The 20,731-nt window shown below is 35.4% G+C and overlaps 1 protein-coding gene across 3 annotated transcripts in view; it reads right to left on the reverse strand.

Annotated features, from left to right (window-relative positions):
- Nucleotides 1-20,731, reverse strand: part of RTN4 (reticulon 4) — a 70,437-nt gene that overhangs the window by 35,734 nt on the left and 13,972 nt on the right. The window contains exons 2-3 of one of the 3 annotated variants that reach the window (XM_038551276.1): nucleotides 16,260-16,316; nucleotides 13,181-15,586 (exon numbers count right to left, since the gene is read on the reverse strand). The exons of 1 other annotated variant lie outside the window; for it this stretch is intronic. In XM_038551276.1, coding sequence (XP_038407204.1) covers nucleotides 13,181-15,586; nucleotides 16,260-16,316 — 2,463 coding nt within the window. The remainder of the gene's footprint in view (nucleotides 1-13,180; nucleotides 15,587-16,259; nucleotides 16,317-20,731) is intronic. One more of the 3 variants, XM_038551277.1, reaches the window with a different exon arrangement.

Genomic DNA, 20,731 nt, shown 5'->3' on the forward strand with positions numbered 1-20,731 from the left:
ATTTAACCAAGGCAATATGTAATGACGAATCAATTAAAATATTCTGAGGTGTGTAATATGATGTATTATAAATGGCCCATGTACAAAAGTACATACTTCTTAAGATGATATAGCTACATTGAAATTGGTATAATATTTTCTGGAACTTGCAAAAAAACTGCAAAATCCTTAGAATCAGAAGTGGCCTGGTCAATGACTCAGTTCTTTACCTATCTGCCTTTTAACTCCATACATAAATAAAGCAATTTTTATTTTTATTATTTTTAAAAGATTTCATTTATTTATTCATGAGAGACACAGAGAGAGAGAGGCAGAGACATAGGCAGAGGGAGAAGCAGGCTCCCTCTGGCGAGCCCGATGTAGGACTCAATACCAGGACCCGGGGATCATGCCCTGGGCTGAAGGCAGGCGCTAAACCGCTGAGCACCTCGGGGTCCCAAGTGAAGCAATTTTTAAAGAAAGTCTACTATTCTACTAAGCTCAAAAGTTAATATCTAACTTAAAATTTTATTCATTGGACCCACGTATAATGTGGTACTTGAGAACCCTGTTGCCAAGTCACACCATGGATGAAAAAATCTGGCTTCTCCAAACAACAGTTTAAAACCTCAAACTATCCAGTTAAGTATAAAATATTTCCAAAATACTATCTGTAACAAAAAATCCCTCGAAACTAAAGACATGTAAATACTTTAGCATTAGAATAAAGCACTCCAAAACACTGCTTTCAAGTCAGAGATTACTATAAAAAAAAGGACAGGGGGGAAAAAGACTTCTAGAGACAAAGGTATTTACAATTTATACTATTCACATCTGCTGGTACTTGATTTTGATTCATAACATTTAAAACTAGTCTCAGAGAGCAAGAATGCACAATAATAATAACCATTCATCTAAACATTAAATACACTTAAAAGCTCCCCTGGCAGATTAAAAAGTAAAAATAGGAGCCCTATTTTACATCCTAATACCTAACTCTTTAATTTTTAGGGTTTTTGCAATTATTAAGTTTGCAGGAAAAACTAACTCATAAATCAGTTGACATTTTGCTCATTTCTTTCTAAAAAGTTTTAAAAGGGTTATTTTAAGTTTGGCTAGCTGAGCAAAAAAAAAAAAGTACTTATTTTTAAACTTGATACAAATCTGTTAAAAACAAAGCCATATGAGCCATGCTTTTAATGAGAATCAAATGAATTAGCTAAGCAAAAGGGCTTAAGACAGCCCCTGACAGAAAAGTAAGCCCTATATAGGTCCTAGCTATTTAACACTATTATTATGCTGTGAGTAACAATCAAACTAGTAGGAGATAAGGTACATAAAACACATTTAAGAAAGCCCACATATTAAGCCATTCAATTCTATGGAATAACCCAATATCTCTCTAAATGCATGCAAATGTGCATGTGCATGCATGTGCACACACAGACAAATGATTGTGCTTTGGTACACAGTAGCACTACACAGTTCCATTATACTCCAGGCTCAGGAAAATTTATATATGGATAGTTTATAGGTCCTACTCCACATTAAATCCCAACATAACAGACAAATAAAGGACATATACATCTGTTAAAAACTTACCTTCATTTATTTTGTTTTCCTTCAAATATTTATTTATTTTTTTAAATGCTTTCAAGGAAAATTTTCAAATGGAAATATTTCAACTTGTAAAACAGCACTTTGATTATTTGGGACAGGAACCTATTTTCCATTAAAAGTAAAGGCTTCCTAAGGAGGGGACCACAGAAGATTCCTTTATTTACAATGCAAGTAAATAAAAGTACAGTTTAATTTTAAATTCTACTGTATAAAGGAGGTGGAGGGGTGGGAAGACAATCCCCTTTTTAAACACACAAAATTACCTTAAACAGAACTTTTGAAATAAATTTTCCAAAGTTCATGTTTGGCAATGTCCCACTCCTCAATATCCACATCCCCAGTGCACAAATCATGACAAAAAAAAAAGAAAGAAAAAGAAAACCTCCCCAAGCATAACCCTAACTCCTTTCCAAAGGGTCAATGCTCTAAAATACTCTAGATTTCTCTTTTCCTCATATCTCAAATCAAAACTCATTTCTCAGCTCATTTAACCTTAGTAGGAAAAGCATACAATTAAGTCAATTCCTACTGAAGAATAAAAAAATTTATGAGGTTATAGAGAAAGGAAGAGTGTAAGTGCGTGCATGTGTGTGTGTGTGTGTGTGTGTGTGTCTAAGTGACAGGATTTCAGACTGAATACTGTATTTTGGAACAAGCAGCAATACGTAAGTCCACTCCAGCCAGCCTCCCCAAGATATTTAATATTCCTCCTTTCCCATTTCTTTTCTTCCTTAACTTCTGAACCCCAGAAAAATTCAAGTTTTTATTTTCCTTATAATGTTTAGAAATCAAGGCAAATAAATGAATAAGAGGCCATACAGATTTAAAGTGTTACTCTCTAATTTGGGGATTGCTAGTATGCAACTCTTGATAGTTAAAAATTTCTACTTTCTGGAAACAGAAAACACGATTCTTTTTTTTTTTTTAATGAAGAAACAATTATAGTTACACAGGAGTTTCAAACTTATTTCAAAATTTAATTATTCTGGGCTATACAAATATATAAAATTAAACATATGTCTCATTACTGAAGTCTTAACAAAGCTGTTCAATACCATATGCTGTAATATAATGCCCTCTATGGACTAAATTATAGCACTTCAACATTAACTATTAAATTGAATCTGAAAACATGGAAAAAGACTTGTCTAGAAAATGAATGAAAATGCAAGTTCAAATGGCAGAAAAATGAGTATTTTAAAATCTATAAACAATTTCATATTAAGTCACTAAAAACAAATACTAAAATCCATAAAGAAATTGAGAAATTGAAAGTGATGCTACTCAATAATAACTAAATAAGTGCTGCCTTCATGTATTGTAATCTAAAATAAATATACAAATTCCAAAAGATCCAAAGCATTTTTAAATTCAGAATCAAAAAATTAAATAGTCCCTAGGCTCTGAACAGATCTTTTAAAACCTGTAAATCTTTACCCAAATACACAAGTTTGGGAGAATCTCTAAGGTCATTATATAATGTTTAAAATAAAATGATTCAAGCATTTGACTCAGTACAATGTGTCAAAATCTTTTTATAAAGTCATTTTTAAAGTTATTTGTTAATGTAAAGCAAATATCTACAATTCACTAAGTTTCTCTAGTCTTCTGAATTTATTCCATATAGTCAATTATAGAGCATGCCACAGACCTATTTTCTACATACAACACTAGATGGCACCAACACCCATACAGTAGATTGTCTAATTCTGGGCATGCAATTCCACAAAAACTGTGTTCATTTTTTTGGCTTTTTCTGCCTGATACTAGGAAACTAGAGATCAGAAAATGATGGCAATAGGAAAACAACTCCACCACCAAGAAAGCATGTGGGATAAAGTTATTTCTGACCAGAAATAAAAATCAATTTTAAATAGCTAAGAATAAAGTATAAAAATAAAATACTACGTTTATACATATCTTCCTATGTGAAAACTGAAAATGTCCACTAAAATGTAAATTAAAATTGTTCTGAAAACTGTAACATAAGAGGAGGTTGCATCCTTGTATAAAGAACTCTCACAGAAACAGATGAACATCTAAATTTAAAAATGGGCAAAGGGTATGAACAGGCAATTCACAAAAGAAATAAAAATAGTCAAGATACATGGAACATGCATGTTAACTTTCACTAATAAGCAAAGATCAAAACTGCAAGATACCACTTCAACCTATCAAACTTTTTTGTTTGTTTTTAAGTGCCAAATACAAAATGTCTGGGAAAATACCAAAGAAATAAGTCAGAACAGGAGTCTGAGGGAGAATAAGGTGACTAGTTGAGACAGAAGACTTACTGTAATTGTGCTCTTTGAATTTTGTATAATGTGCAAGTATTACCTAAGCAAAAAATAATATCAATTGTTGGTGATAGAGAAATGGGTGTTTTCTTACTCTTTTAGAGGGGGAAAAAATTAGCACAACTTTTCTGATAGCCAATTTTTGTCAAAATTCTTAAAAATGTTCACTCATTTACCTAGGGTTTATTTCTAGTAATTTATGGAAAAGAATAACTCAGATATGTAAAACATATTTAAATGAAAGGAGGTTAATAACAGCATTATTTATAAATTAAGAAGTCAGAAACCATTTAGGAATTCAACAATAGCAAGCTAGCTATACACAATACCAAGGAACACTAGACATTAAAAAAATCATGCAGAATGATGACATGGAAATGACAGCATTATATAAGATACTGCTAATATTTTTAAAGCTATAAACAATGTATAGACTATGATCCAAATGTGGCAAAACACTTGTTTTCTTTTCACTTCATTATAAAGTATCCATATGCATAGAAAACAGGCCAGAAGAGTATATTCCAACAATTATTATGTCTGGGCAATATGATTACAAAATTTTTCATCTCAATAATTTTCTCTACTTCTCAAATTTGTACAATGAACATGTACTATTGCAGATTGTTTCATGCACTGTTGGTCTGGCTTTACTGACAGCAGGTCCTTCAGACAAATTCTGCCTAGTGAAAGTACTGAAGCTCAAATAGATTAAAACACCTGCCCAAGGTCATACAGCTAATCACTGATAAAGCCAGTGTTACGTCAGGTCTATAAGATGCCCTAAAAGCAGTTCTTTCAACCTTATATTTTATGGACATATTTCATAATTATTTTCAATCTGTATTGAGCCCATAGTAAGCACTAAATAAATCCCCATTATTTTGACATTTGTTCAAGTTATGTTTAAGTAAATAAAATCGATTCTTTTATTCTTTGTCTCTAATTTAACTATATTATAAATTTAAATTTAAACTAAGAGTTTCCAGTTAAAGATTATTTCTATTCAATTTGTTAAATTAAGCATTTTAATTTTTCAAGGTACTTAAATTTCTCACTTTTATCAGATTAACTACTCAGCATCATAATCATAGTCCAACTAAGAATTATCAAAGTGTCCTAAATATGCTCACTAAAAATGTATTTTAACCAAAATACCAAACCTTAATATTTATAATGCTTTACTGAGAAATGTCAAAGGCTATATAGTAAATTCTTAATGTAACAAAAATGTTTTAAGTCATTAGCACTATTTAAAGAAAGCTCTTATTCATGAACACATTTAACAAGCATATATAAATTGGCAAAGAATAATTTTTAATTTTTTACCTAGATAAATGGGCCCTTTTCAAGTGAGTCCTTTATTAAAATGGCAACACTATTTTATTCTTAGATATCACTTAGTTTAAGTACAGTGAGTAAACAAGTTGTTGGTGGTTTCCACTTCATTCACCAGTAGTTCCAAAAAAAGTCAGCAAAACACAACCTATACTCATTTATGAACAGAAAATATTCTGTGCATTATTAGCAAACCAAGCAACCAACAAACATATATTAAGCAATCACTATCAATAAGTCAAGATCTCAGTGGTTTGGATGAGACATTAGCACCTTTCTTTACCAACAGCCTACCAACAACATACATAGCAGTTGTTCACAAAATAGTTATTTATTCAGTGTCCACATGAAAGCAAAATGTTACCTTCATTTTAATATCCCCACATATGGAAAACTACTTTAGAAATATTAAAGGATTAACAGAACGAGTAAATGTATTAGCAGTGTTAGCAGCCAGGGTTCTCACTATACCTGGAGCATACAAATATGAAAAGAAAGAATCTCTGGGAATGGATTGGAATTGGAAGGATCTATGTGAACTCATGATTTCAAATAAAGAATGTGTATGTGCTTATGTTTATTTGTATGTATGTATACAAGCATTTCCCAGTCTGTCCACTGAAAGGCTAAAAGGGGAGAGCTCATGGAGGCAAGGAGCACAACTAGAGTCCCACTTTTGATCTCTAATACCATTCCTAACTAAAAAAGAATCAGGGATCCTTTGAGAAAAGACTGATTCCAGGGCTGGGACAGAGTAGACATAAGATGAGCCTACGTTTTGTTATGCTAGAAAATAAGAAGTGCTTCTCTCTCCATCCCTCCCCCGCCAAAAAAGGATAGCTGCATATATTTGAGCCAACTTGAACAGAGCCCTTCGAAATCTGGGACAATTTACAACCAACATAATTAAGTACAGCAACAAATTATAAACCATTAGGGGGGAAAAGAAATTCATCAATCCATATTGGTAATTAACTAACAAATTAAATCATGGGAAAGGAGGACTCTTGTTAACAGTAGAATGACATGGATGACTGATAACTTTTCAATTCCAACACTCCCTCCACATTTATCATTTTGCAGCCTAATATGAAGATAGAATTGAGCAAGATTCATCAATAGACACTAAATCTAGGAGGGAATTTTGATGGGGAGCAAGATATTTGCATAGTCTTGAAATGTCATCCATTAGACTGCTTATTAGCTGTAAGGGAAGAAGAAAAGAAAGAAATTATATAGTAAGAAAATGAGGGACCACCTTAACCAGATGGTGAAAATTAACCTCATCAAAGAAGGACTTCTGAATAATGGGTAACTTCAGATATGATACCATAAGAAGGGTAAGAGGTACCACAATATCTTCATTTTGGCCATGAATCGATTACCTCAATCTAATCACTGAAAAACTGGAAACGAACACAAATTAGGATGTTCTATTAAAAAGAGAGAGGGGGAAGGGCCTATGTCCTAAGAGATAAATAGTGGAAATTTAAGAGATAAAAAGAGACAAAAACATGACACCTAAAATAAATTTTGGCCCTAATTGAATCTTATAGTAGAGGGACACTATACAGGGCACATTAGGTTAAGTGTCACTGTAGAAACAGATGGTAGATTAGAAAAAAGTACTTTGTCAATATAAATTTATGAAGTCATAGTGATACTGAGGTTACATAAGAAAAGACCCTTTTTGAAGAATTTAGGATAAAACAAGATGCATATAACTTACTGTCAACTGGTTCAGGAAAAATAAGTATGTATGTAGGTATCCATATTTAGTTATTATCTTTAAAAGGAGATCATAACTGATAAAGCAAATGAGGAAAATGTTAATAAACTTAGATGAAGATAGTAAGACATTCTTTGCACTATTTTTCTTTTTGCAACTAAGTCTGAAGTTACTTCCAAGTAAGTTAATTCCTTTTTTTTTTTAAATTTATTTATTTATGATAGTCACAGAGAGAGAAAGAGGCAGAGACACAGGCAGAGGGAGAAGCAGGCTCCATGCACCGGGAGCCCGATGTGGGATTTGATCCCAGGTCTCCAGGATCACGCCCTGGGCCAAAGGCAGGCGCCAAACCGCTGCGCCACCCAGGGATCCCAAGTAAGTTAATTCTTTAAAAAGCAACTATCCTTTAAAAAAAATTCTCCTTAATGATACCACCATTTATTTCAATTCTGCTTAATTCCAGTCACAGAAAACTTAGCATCTAACATATCATAAACCTTTCTTTAGCACAGACTGGTTTTTCAGTTTAGTTCTGAAAAAAACCTAGATGTTTCTTTTCATCTTGTCACCCATGGCCAGTGTGCAAATCCACTAAGTCCTTAGATGCAAGTGAGTAGGTTCTACCTACTGACTGTAACATCCACATACATATACCTGCCCCAAAGATATCAAAACAGAATCTCAAAAACTTTTTACCGTATTTATATAAATGAACAGGCTCATGTGTCCACTCACGCTTGCTACCTCTAACTTCCATAGATCTTTCGTTCTGCAAAGCCATCTCTAATATCCCAAGGTAGAGCTGGCCTCTCTGCACCCCTACTATGCGCTGGTGATCTACTTCCCATCATTCTACACTTCTATCCCTAACCTGACATTCCTAAGCCAAACTTCCATGCCATCATCTGAGGAAAGCATTTCAATTGTCATGTGGTAGTGCTGCCTATCAGTTAACTATTCTCTTCAGAAGTTTCACTATCTTGGTCTATACACAGTAGTATAAATGTATACAATTATTAGAATATTTTATCTTCTACCTGTTGTTTTATTTTTTAAATGAGTGAAAAGTGAAAAATTAAAGTGCTGACAATAATCACAATATATTTTAAATAAAAATGGAAACCAAGGATCCCTGGGTGGCACAGAGGTTTAGCACCTGCCTTTGGCCCAGGGCGCGGTCCTGGAGACCCGGGATCAAATCCCACGTTGGGCTCCCGGTGCATGGAGCCTGCTTCTCCCCTCTGCCTATGTCTCTGCCTCTCTCTCTCTGTGGGACTATCGTAAATAAATAAAAATTTTTTAAAAAATGGAAACCATAATCTTTAGCCACAAATTTTAAGAAAAACATATATAAAGTGTTGAGCCCAGATCAAAACCTGCCTCTAAACAATGAAGTACAGCTAAAGAAAAAAGCAAAATAAATGTTCTTAATTACAGCCTGAGAGAAATCAATACTTATATTTTATTATTAAAAATCGTTTGATAAAACTCCTTAATTAAGGGAGACTAGCATTGATTTTTTTTTTCATGACAAATTGTACCCAAAAATATCAGTAAGGCATCAAAGTCTACATCATAACATTTTGATCATCCTCCTTACAAAATCAGCCTTTCTTCTCAAAATTAAAATTGAATTCTGCCAACAAATGTCATTTTAAGAAAACAAGGAGAATTCCATAATATTAAATAAAATATTAATTTCCTCAGATAATTTATCAATGCCTTAATGTTTAAGTGCATATTCAGTAAATATATTCTTTTTAAAACACCTAAGTATATCACAATTAGGGATGGTATAAAATTTTTAGCCATCTGAGAATACAACCTAATAACCTTCTTAGTAGTTTCTTGCTACTCTTTGGTACATTCGATTTCAGTACACTTAACCATGCTTTTAGGAAGATGGGGAACCACTTGTACCCTTATAACGTGTTACAATGTTTAGCTATGCCCTTACCAGTCTGCCTCCACCAGCTGACTGAAAGTTGCACAAGGGCAAGACCTTGTCTTAATCCTCAACTTCCTTCACACTACTTCCAAAAAACTAGTACAATGCGTGGTATTATAAAGTACCCTAAAGCAACTATCCACTGCTTAAAACAGATGCCTATTAAAATTAAAGTCAAAGAAACCAGCAAGTCGCAAGAATCTAATTCAATCTCTTTGCTCTTACAGAGAAGGAAATTAATTTCTAGACAGATACAGTGGTTGTCAGTTGGACAGCAGAGACTAGAACTCACATCCCCTGCAGTGTTTTTATTACACCACAGTGGGTTTCCTTGTAGGACTTCTGTAGCATACATACATTGGGTGCATTCAAGGAGTTTTCTATTCACTAGCCAGCTGCTATGACAATTAAAAAAAAAAAAAAAGCTGAGTAAAAGCAGCATGAGTAACAGTTTTCTAAAGAGAATGCTCAACCTCTCCTTATACTTCTTCAACCATCCCTACTTAGTCTTCAAAAACACCGCCCTCTTCCCTTACTTAATTCTAAACTATTAGGCTACAATCAGTACAGACCAAGATCCCTAGGTTTAGTAAAAATCAATCCAAGGAACTGCTGACTCTGGAGGGTTCCAATCTACTAGAGGATTGCTAGCAATAAGTTTTGGGAGGAAATGTTGGGATAGAGAAAGTGGGACTTCACAGGCTGTTATAAACCATTGCTCACATGACTGCTTATCTGTGATCTTTACCCATACTATATCATTACCATGCTGCTCTGGGATTCTCAGACTCTCCTTTCTACTACTGTCTCCTAAACCATTTTTACTGTGCTGTTTAAAAAAACCCATTCCAGGGTATCCCTGGGTGGCTCAGTGGCTTAGCGCCTGCCTTTGGCCCAAGGCGTGATCCTAGACTTGATCGGGATCAAGTCCCACATCGGGCTCCCTACATGGAGCCTGCTTCTCCCTCTGCCTGTGTCTCTGCCTCTCTCTCTCTCTCTCTCTCTCTCTCTCTCTCCGTGTCTCTCATGAATAAATAAATGAAATCTTTAAAAAAAAAAAAAATTCCAGGGGCGCCTGGGTGGCTCAGCTGGTTGAGGGTCTGACTCTTGGTTTTGGCTCAGGTCATTATCTCAGAATCATGAGATGGAGCCCCACAACAGGCTCCATACTCAGTGCAGAGTCTGCTTGAGATTCTCTCTTTCCCTCTCCATCTGCCCCTCCCCCTGCATTCTCTCTCTCTCTCCAAACAAATAAGTCTTAAAAAAAAAAAAAAAATCCATTCCCCATTGTGAAGTATCTCCTCTAATCTTCAACTTCTTTACTGAACATTCCTGCCACTACCTCCTCTCACTAAAACCTGGCTCTTCCTGAGGCTATTGATTTCCCTGTGTAACTCTAATAGAGGCTATTTTCTTATAGCAGCATACCTGAGGGAGAGGAAGGGAGGCCAGCACCCTTCTTACTTCACCAACACTACTTCTAGACTACTACTATCTCAGAGGGCTTGGGCAAAAGTCCTAGTTATTCAGCTATGGCATTCTCTATCTTTCCCAATTGCCTCCATCTACCACACTGCCAGCTGCCCCACTTGCCCTTTTACCAAAGTCTTTTGTCCCTAGTTTCTAGTCCTCTCCAACCCACATCCTGCTATCATCCTAGGTGACTTCATGAGAGCAATCCAACTTCTTAGACTCATGGTTTATATCATCTTAGCTCTAGCAACCTTCAGCCCACTCAACTTCAGCTCTTGCCTCATGGCCAAATTTTGGCCATTATCATCCATCTGGAATTCTCAATTCAACATCCAACAAACAAATACACATGTACAATTCTACTCTGACCACAACCTGCAATCATTCTAGTGTTCATATTTTTATTCTTTTTCTTGTAGTTCTTAGATTTAATATGGACCACAAGTTCTGTGACCTCCTACTCACCTATCAAGTCCCCCTGCTCTCTTCTTTACATTCTTCAACTTAGATGCCACAGTCTATCATGTCAAACTACTGTTATCCTCATTCCTTTGATTCACTGTCCTTTCACTGGGCCCCTCTAGCAAAACACAAGCTTGAATCAATACAAGCATTTGCCTTCCCTGAACCAACCAATATCCAGGATGTTAGGAACAATTAAACAAAAATCACCCTATCATACCAGACTACCCTTCAACCTTGACTGGACTCTTAATATAATGCCTTTGTTTCCCTAGTCAGACCTCATCTACCAAAGTATGTTCCAGTTCATTCTCAGCAAATGACCTAACATGTTGCTTTAAAGAATAAACATCAACCATCATACACTTCCCCCAACTTCCAGCCACAAAACTAGCAGTATCAACACCATACTTTCCCTTCCACTCACTACAATCAATGTCTTCCAAAACTGTTCCTTTTTTATATGTCAATTCCTCCACCTGAATTCTGGATCCCATCCCATTTCCTCCTGACTTTCTACTAGCACCTTTATTTTTTTTTTTTAAGATTTTATTTATTTATTCATGAGAGGCACAGAGAGAGGCAGAGACACAGGCAGAGGGAGAAGCAGGCTCCTTGCAAGGAGCCCAACATGGGACTCGATCCCGGGTCTCCAGGATCACGCCCTGGGCTGAAGGCAGCACCAAACCAATGGGCCACCGGGGCTGCCCTCCTCTATCTCATTCTTGCTATCACTCTTTCTCCATGATCTTAAACTTTTTTTTTTTTTTTTTGGGGGAGAGAGAGCAAGAGAGTGAATGGCAGGAGATGGGCAGAGGGAGAAAGAGAGACTCTTAAGCAGGCAAGACTCACACTGAACAAGACTTGATCTCACCACCCTGAGATCATGATGTGAGCAGAAATCAAGGGTCGGACACTCAACCGAGTCACCCAGGCACCCCATGATCTGAAACTTCTTTAAAATCTTAAAAATAAATCTTAAAAAATTTAGTATCCATTTACACAAGTTTCCTTCATTCCTCATCCCTAACTCTGCCCACCCACATCACCTGCCATTGTTACGCCAATACTTCCTCTAGTTTTTGGTAAATTCTCAAACCTTATCTTATTCAAGCTCTCTTGCATTCAATAACGTTGACCAATTCTTCCACCTTTAAAGCTTCCGCATTTCTTGGCTCTCCCTAGTTGATATCTATAGCTTTAACTACTGTCTCTGAGCCCAGGATAAATATACACATATAGCCAAGGTCTCTCTCAAAAGCTTCATTTGTGTAACTTCTTAGAAGTCTTGTAGGTTACTTTAATACCAATATTCAAAACTGCATTTCTTCTCTTCTTAAACCCACTTTTTCTCTCATGTTTCCTAACTCAGTTTCTCATACTATCATACGTATATTTGAAAACACAGTTCCTGGAGCCATCTTTAACTTCTCCCCTTCTTCTTCATGTCCATATCGAATCAAACATCAAGTAATGTCTCCATGCTCATCCCACTGCCTTAATATTTATATTTATAATATAATAATATAATAATATATATAATTATATATATTATATATTATATAATATAATATTTATATTTCTTAGATTATAGCAACAATCTCTAACCTGGTCTCTCTGCCACTAGTACTACCCATCTCCAATATGTAAGTATACTCAATAAATAAACTATAATCACTACACATCTTCATAGAAAACTCAGCTAAATTAGAATGCTAAGTAAAAAACATACGTGCAAAACACTACACAAATCAAGTGTGAGGGAAATGTAGTGTCAAAAGAAAAAATGACAACCCCTACTTTTCTGAAGAATTCATTACAGCATAACTCAATTTATACTTTGCAACAAAATATCTGCTACTCAATACGCTTAACTCTATACCGAGTACTGGAAAACACAGCAGTATACTGAAATATTGGGAGACACATTACAGAAATATGCTTTCATAAAAATTTAAAGTAATTTCTGGGAAAACAATAGTAAATACATCTGAAGATATTTTGCTCTAATACCTCTTGCTCTTCATGCTATGTGTAAATACTGAAGGAAAAGAAAAGAAAGACATGAAGCCAATTCTGATAAAATGTTCTAGATCGCTGGTATAATATAAAAAGGAACAATGAATAATTGTGTGGAAAAAAGTTAAGAGCAAGGGCGAGTAATGAGTATAAGAAGGGTTAAAAAAAAGCATTAAAATTTCTGGGACAAAAGAATTCTTTTCAACATGATATATTAGACACTATAAACTATAATACTACAGAAAATGTAGTAGAATGTTCCATCATAAGTCAAAAGGTGGCAAGAAACTACAAAACAATGTATAGACTGATTACCTGAAGTTTTACTCAGCTCTGCTGAAAATATAGCAGATGGTGATCTGTTCTCTTGTTCTGTATCAGAAGGGGTTTTTTTCTCAGCTTCTTTCACAAGAACTGTGGGTTTGATTATACTGCCTATTTCTGTTTCAGTGGCCAAAGCAGAAACATCTGGAGGCAGTGAGGGCACCTTTGAAATATCAGACCTATCTTTGGAGAGTTCATCTGGGACATGGACTTTATCTTCATCTTTAGGTTTTACAATCTTGAAAGAAAGGTCATGGGGTAACTCTGAGCAAGGTAATGATCCAGCTTCATCCTGGACATTAACAATCTCATTTTTTTGGGATACTTCTAGATCAGTGTATTCCCCAGTTAATTTAGGAGAAGAATCAGTTTTAGAACTGACAAATGTAGGAAACTCATCTATAATCTCAATTGGAGATGAATCTGAGAATGTTTCACTCTCCCTTACTTTTGCTTCCTTAGCAATAAATAAGTCACCCTCTGAATAAACTGCAGTATTGAGCTCCTTCATCTGTAAAGGAATTTTCTCCTTTTGGGTCAATGGTGAAATTTCATCAGGTGATAAGGTATCTTTTGTGGTATCTAAACTGGGCTGAAAAGATTCCAGATACGGCTTCCCCCCTTCAGGTGGTAGTGAAGCACTGAGTTTCTCCTTATTCTCATGTTCTATCATTGACTGAAATGAAGCTTCCTTGAGATTTTCATTCACAAGTATCACAGCTTCATCTTGTTTCTGTGGAACTTCAGGTATTGAATCATCACTAAATAAGTCAACTGGTTCAGAATCAGGTGAGGAATCTTCAACTAACTCAGAATGGTCAGCCACTGGCTGTGCAACTTTTGCTATTTCTGAGTAATCAGAGAAATCTGAAGATGGTTCAGTAGAGAGCTTTGTTTCTTTAATTAAATCACATGCAATAGATATATAAGGAGCTTCTGTTTCTTGAACAGCTACATTAATATTTTCAGGCTCTTTAATTTCTTCCTTTATTCCTGATACATTTTTTAGTGATACATTCATGGCCTCTTCATATGGTGGGGGATTTTCAGGCTCAAGTTTTATGCTTTCATAATTAACTGAAGGAGGAGCTTCTAATTGTGATGAACTGGGCTGCACTGCAGAAGCACCAACACTAGGAACTATGGAATTTAATGGTGCTTCCATAACAATGTCAGGCAAAACTGGTGACGGAGTTGCTTCAGATTCTTCAAAAGACGGGCAAAGCTGTGCCGCCACAGGGTAGAGTGACTCCTGCATAGCTTCTGATGTCTGAACCAAGTCCATTTTTGTTTCAAAAGCAATCTTTGTACCTGTAGCTTCATTCAATTCACTTTCACATGCTTCCTGTACTAAATCTGGGGTTAGACCTTCAGCCATGTTTGCCACTACTTCCTCAGTCACCTTTGACAAATTATCTGTTGTGACATAATCTGCCTCAGAATCCTGTGTTGCTACAAGGAAAGGATTTGATGTTTTGGTACTAAAATTCTTCTCTGTTACAATTTGGGCCTGTTTTTCTTCTATCTTTTTTTCATCTGTCTTATTTTCTGAAGTATGATCCTCCAACAAAGGAAAAATGTTTGTCGAAAGGTTTTCAGTTGCTGCTGGGTTAAAGGGAGCACATGTGATATACGCTCCTGAACCATCTTTTACAGCTTCTGGTGTACTGGGAAAAGAAGTATCATCATTACTGCTTTCACTATCTTTTTCATGATTTGTTTCCTCAAGGCTGTCAGCAAAACATTTCTTATCTACTCTACTCTCTAACTTGCTCTCTATATTACCTCCAGCAGCCAACACATCACTATCTTGCTTATGAGTATCTTTTACATCCCAAACTCGCTCAAAGGGTTTGAAGTCCGCATATTCTTCCTTCATAGGAGCTTCTGCTGCAATTCCTTTTTCATTGAAACTGTCCTTTATTTTTTCTGGAGACATAACTTTGTCCTCTTCTTTAACTGATTTATTAGTAAGGGCTATGGGTAATTCTTGTTGATTACAAAGGATGTTATTACTAACTAAATCCTCTTTTTCATCTTTATTCTCTTCCCTAGGATTTGCTACTATTGCAGATTCTGCTTTTGGAGAGCCACTGAATGATAATCTCATTTCTGAGTATTCCAATTGTGAAAATTCTGTTAAATCTCTGTCTACAAATGGATTTTTTGCCTTCTCTGTGAACTCTTTAGAAGCTTCAGTTGAGGTTTCTTGAAGTGTTCCTTCGGTGGGTAATACTGTTGGTAAATTACCAAGATATTCATGTTCTTTAAAAGAAGCAGCTGAGAGGGGAGACAGAGAAGGAAGAGAAGCAGCAGTTTCAAGCAGGACAGATGGAAAATCCTCTTGACCAGTGGAAACAGTGCTACCTGGCTGCTCCTTCAAGTCCATAATTTTTTCTGTGACCATGGACAGAAAGGAAAGTTAGAGAATGCCAGCGTTCTCAGAGTTAATGCAAGTTTTATGACAGATTCAAAATACGGTTAGTAAGGAGTTAATGTTAACTAAAATTAAATGTTAATAACAATAATAATCAAGTAGTCTTGAATCATTACTAAAAAAATTAAAGTTATTGTCAATAAAACGTGCATGGCTACAGAGGCAAGTACATGCTATGAAAAGGCATAAATCAAGTCTCTGAGAAAAAACCTCAAGTGTAATCAATGGAGAAATGCTACTTCTAACTAATTTTAGAGGAAGACAAAAGAATTTGGGAAGAGAGTTTGACAGTAAAGAAAAGACACTGAGTAATTAAATGCCAAAGAGTAGTATTCATTTCTACTAAAACCTTTCAGCTATAAGTAAACTGTATCTGGAAAAAAGGACTAATCAGTATATAAATGTAAATCAAGGGTCCAAGAATTCCTCACATTTTTCCAATTATTAATCAGGTTCTGCCCATTTCTCTCTTGGACATAGCATTATAAAATGTAAATTTCAACTTTTTTCAATAGACAAACATTCTTGGAACCATGCTAATTTTTAGTAAACTCAAACCACTCTGTACAGTTAATAAAACTAACTAAAAAGTTAGAATACACAGAGAATAAAAGGCTAGCAGGAAGAACTTGCCTGCAGAGGAGTGTATCACAGGCTCAGATGCAGCAGGAAGAGCAAAAAGTGTCTCATCTGAAAAACAAATAGAATATAACCTCAGCAGAAATAAAGACAGAGTTTGAAGGAGACTAAAGGTAAGAGGAGCAAGCAAGGGTTCAGTTTGTAATGAGTTAACACAAAACTTTTACAAAGAAAAAGCCAAGAGAGAAAAGAAAAAGTAGTACTATCAGTAGTAACATTAATTCAGATTAAATTATATTTATTATAAAGATGATTAAATGATATCCATAGAACCTATCATTTCTCAAGAGGCAATAATGTTTCTATTAAAGAAATTTCATAAACCAAAGTGCCTTTAAAATATTATTCCCAATTATCACGTGGCATCTAAAGCTTTTATTCGCATTTCCAGATAGGTAAGTTATTTGCCCTAATCAAAGCCAAAAATTTTAAAAATCCATTTGAATAAAATAATTACTTTTGCTTAATCCGGTTTTTTTTTTTTTTTTGCACATGTTCAGTTCAGAAGAACACTTTTAGAGAATCATGCATATTTTCTTATATTCCAGGTTGTTTACCTTTAACCTTTAAAGAAAAACATCCTAATAGTCACTGTATTCTGTGAGGACATCAGTCCTATGTACCACTGTCCAAATTGCAAAGAAAACACTAATTGTCATTAGGAAAATAATTATTATCAATCTTGTTTTGTTTAAAATTAACATTGAGGGATACTTTTTTTTTTTTTTTAAGAGAGAAAGAGAACCCACACAAGTGGGGGAGGGGTCAAGGGACATGGAGAGAGAGAATCTTAAGCAGGCTCCATGCTTAGTGCAGAGACCAAAGTAGATCTCTCGACCCTAAGATCATGACCTGAGCCAAAATCAGGAGTCCAAAGCTGAATCCACTGAGCCACCCAGACATCCCAAGAAATACTTGTTATTCTAAGTGCTTTACATGCAGGAACTCATTTTACTCCTTACAACTCTATTGTTTTAAGTGGAGTTAATATCCCCCATTTAATAGGTAAATTTTAAAAAAATCAATCAAAACAACTAAGTCACAGAGGAGTAATTCACTCAATACATAACTAGTGAGACTCTGGGTAATTCAGCTCCAGAGCTCGTTTTTTTTAACCAATACACACTATGTTATGGACTGAATGCTTGCGATCCCTTCCCCAAATTCGTATGTTGTAGCCTTAATCTCCAATGTGACAGTGTTTGGAAATGGGGCCCGCTGGTAGGTCATGAGGGTGGGACCATGGTCTGATAGGGTTAGTGCCCTTTCAAGAAAAGACACCAGAGAGCTTGCTCATGCCTCTGTGGCAACACTTCCTCCACTTCCCCGCTCCTCCTCTCCCTCTGAGCAACATTAAGAAGCCATGTGAGCCACCTGTAAGGCAGGAAAAGAGGCCTCAGAATGAAACCTACCCTGTCCAATCCTTGATCTTAGACTTCCCAGCCTCCAGAACTGTGAGAAATAAATTTCTGTTGTTTAAGTCACCCAGTCTATGGTACTTTGGTCTGGCAGCCTGAGCCAACTAATATACTACATATTGGCATACTAACTTGCACAATGTCACTTTATATCTGCAATTGGAAGATCTTAAGCTAAAGGTCTAGGTAGTTTACACTAAAAAAGTGCCTCTAGCAAAACATAATTTTAAATAGCCTGAGGAATGACAGGCAGGTATTCCTTTAATGGAGAGGATCCAATAAATCTGGACATTTCTATATGGAAGGACAAGCTGAGAAATGTTGATCAACAGGAAAAAAAAGATGTGGTTATCATGAACATGGACCAGTCTTCCAAGGATATTCCTTTTGATGAGTAAGAGAATTAAATTCACAATGTCATATAAATTTTAGATAAATCTATCTTGGGCATGATACAGTATCTTAAGGATTCTTAGATGGGGTGATGAGGGGAATATCCACGATACCCATTTAAAAAGGTCTCTCATAACCTAGAATAATGGGTTGGATGGGCAACTCATCCAAACCAGTAAGCCATACTACTTATAAGATTTTATAAAACACATATGTACACTTTTAAAAAATATTTTGAGACAGGGAGAGAGCATATGTGAGCAAGGGGAGGAAGAGCGACAAGCAGACTCTGTGATGAACTTGGAGCCTAATGTAGGGCTTGATCTCAGGACTCTTAGCTGTAATTAAAGAGTTGGGGGCTCAACTGAATGAGCCCCCCAAGTGCCCCAGTGTGTACACACTTCTGCAAGAAGACTTACTATCTGATCGATCTTCTTTGATACAGTTTCTCATTTGTAAATGAAGGAATTTGAGAATTCCTTTCAGTTAAAATAATTATATAGTCTTGCATAAAACTGAGATTTGCAGATCAAAGAGCAAAACCAAATAATTACACAGCTGTTCCATCTAAATAAAAAGTAGCAACTCCTTAACAAAATGGCTGTCTTGGGGCACCTGTGTGGCTCAGTGTTTGAGTGTCTGCCTTTGGCACAGGTCGTGATCCCGGGGTCCTGGGACTGAGTTCCGCTTCTCCGTCTATGTGTCTACTTCTGTGTCTCTCATAAAATCTTAAAAAAAAAAAAAAAAAAAGCTGTCTTTTTCAGCTAGATAATATAATTAAAAGCCAATAATGCAGAGGCCAGTCTTCTTGGAAAGTGAACTCAAAACATGTTACTGTTAAAATTAGAGGGAAAACAAATTACAACTAAAATTATACCAAAAATTTAAAGTACTTTAAAAAATGTATCCTGATTCCTAATACCAGAATCTCTCTTATAGTGAAAACTACATTCCTGGTACTTGGCCAAATGAGAAAGATTACAAATTGGTATTTCAATTATTTACTACATTTTGAAAAAAGAAAACTTGTAAATTGAGAGTCTATCTAAATTAACCATGAAACAAGTACTGCATTTCTAAAAGCACTTAGAAAAAAAATCCAGAATAAGTTGCTACCATCTGGCCCTCAAGAAAAAGAGAGTTGCTCTCATTCCTCCTAAAGCAATCATGGATCATGGGATCAAACTGCCTGGGTTCAAATCCCAGATTCATCTTACAACTGTGTGACCCTGAAAACAATATTACCTATCCCTTCAGTGCCTCATTTCCTTATTTGTAAAACAAGAATAATAATAGTACCTACCTCAAAATGTTGTGAGGAAGGGAAGGGAAAGATTTAGAAACAACTTGCCCTAAGTCATAGAGCTAGGAGGCCAAAGAGTGAGTATTTAAACATGTCTAACTCAAGTCCATGTGCTTTATCTTTTGAAGGAAGGAGTTTAAGTGCAACTGGTGTAAATTCTTCTTTATCAGCCTTTCAAGTTTGATCTCCTGAGATAAGATATATTGTCATCTAGCAAATACCCTGTAATTATCTGAAATATTTGGTTAGTTGCTTCTACTTCACAATATAATAACATTTATAAAGATAATGCCATGAGACACCTGGGTGGCTAAGTGTTTGAGCGTCCGCCTTTGGCTCAGGGCATGATCCTGGAGTTCCAGGATCAAGTCCCACATCAGGCTCCGGCAGGGAGCCTGCTTTCCCTCTGCCTGTGTCTCTGCCTCTCTCTGTCTCTCATGAATAAATAAATAAATCTTAAAAAAAAAAAAAAAAGATGATAATGCTAGCCAGGCACATTTATTTCAGATGGTTCTTTCAATACTAAACCACCCTACAAAGTAAGTTCTACTGTTATCATTTCAGAAATAAACAAACAGGTATAAAAGGTTAGGTAACTTCCCCAGTCACAGAACTGAAAAAATGATGGATTAGAAATTTGAATTCAGAGTATACAGGTCTATGTGCTTTTCTTTAACTACTCTGTAGTACTTCCTTTCCTAGACTTTATATTACAATTTTAAAATTTTTAAAAATAAAATTAAGGACGTTAAAGAAAAATTTTTATTGACAACACTTACATATCATAAGCTTCCAAATTCTAAAGCTAAAACACCTACAAATTACTTTGTTTTGGAAAAGATTACTGATTTTAGGTTAGTCTTCCTTTTTCCATAAAAGTTCTTAACTTTCACAGACGAGAAAACTATTTTATAATCAGGGACACTATATTAAAAGTGTAACATTTTGAATTACTGAAACATGTTATATATACACTTATAATACTGGGCTTACAAAAAAAGGTAAACAACTCCCCCTCTTTCCATGATTATGTCAGATTCTAACTACTGGATAAAATTGAAACTTTAATCATCAACCTCATTTGTGCTATTCTGAACAAACAGAAAAAAATAATATTAAGGACTTAAATATACCCACACTAAATAAAAACAGTGGCATATTTAAATAAATACGTTTTCACTAAATAATATGCAAAAGGGTAGCCCGAACTTTTCTATTAAGTCTCTCTATCGCCATCAAATTAATATTTCTAAAAAGGCATTTCTATATATTCTCTTGCACAAAACATTATTTAAAAGCTTCCAATTATCCACTGAATTGTACCTGAAAACCCTTAAAGCCCTGCACCATAT

This window comes from Canis lupus, chromosome 10 (assembly GCF_011100685.1).
Source record: "Canis lupus familiaris isolate Mischka breed German Shepherd chromosome 10, alternate assembly UU_Cfam_GSD_1.0, whole genome shotgun sequence".
Taxonomy (NCBI): Eukaryota; Metazoa; Chordata; class Mammalia; order Carnivora; family Canidae; genus Canis; species Canis lupus.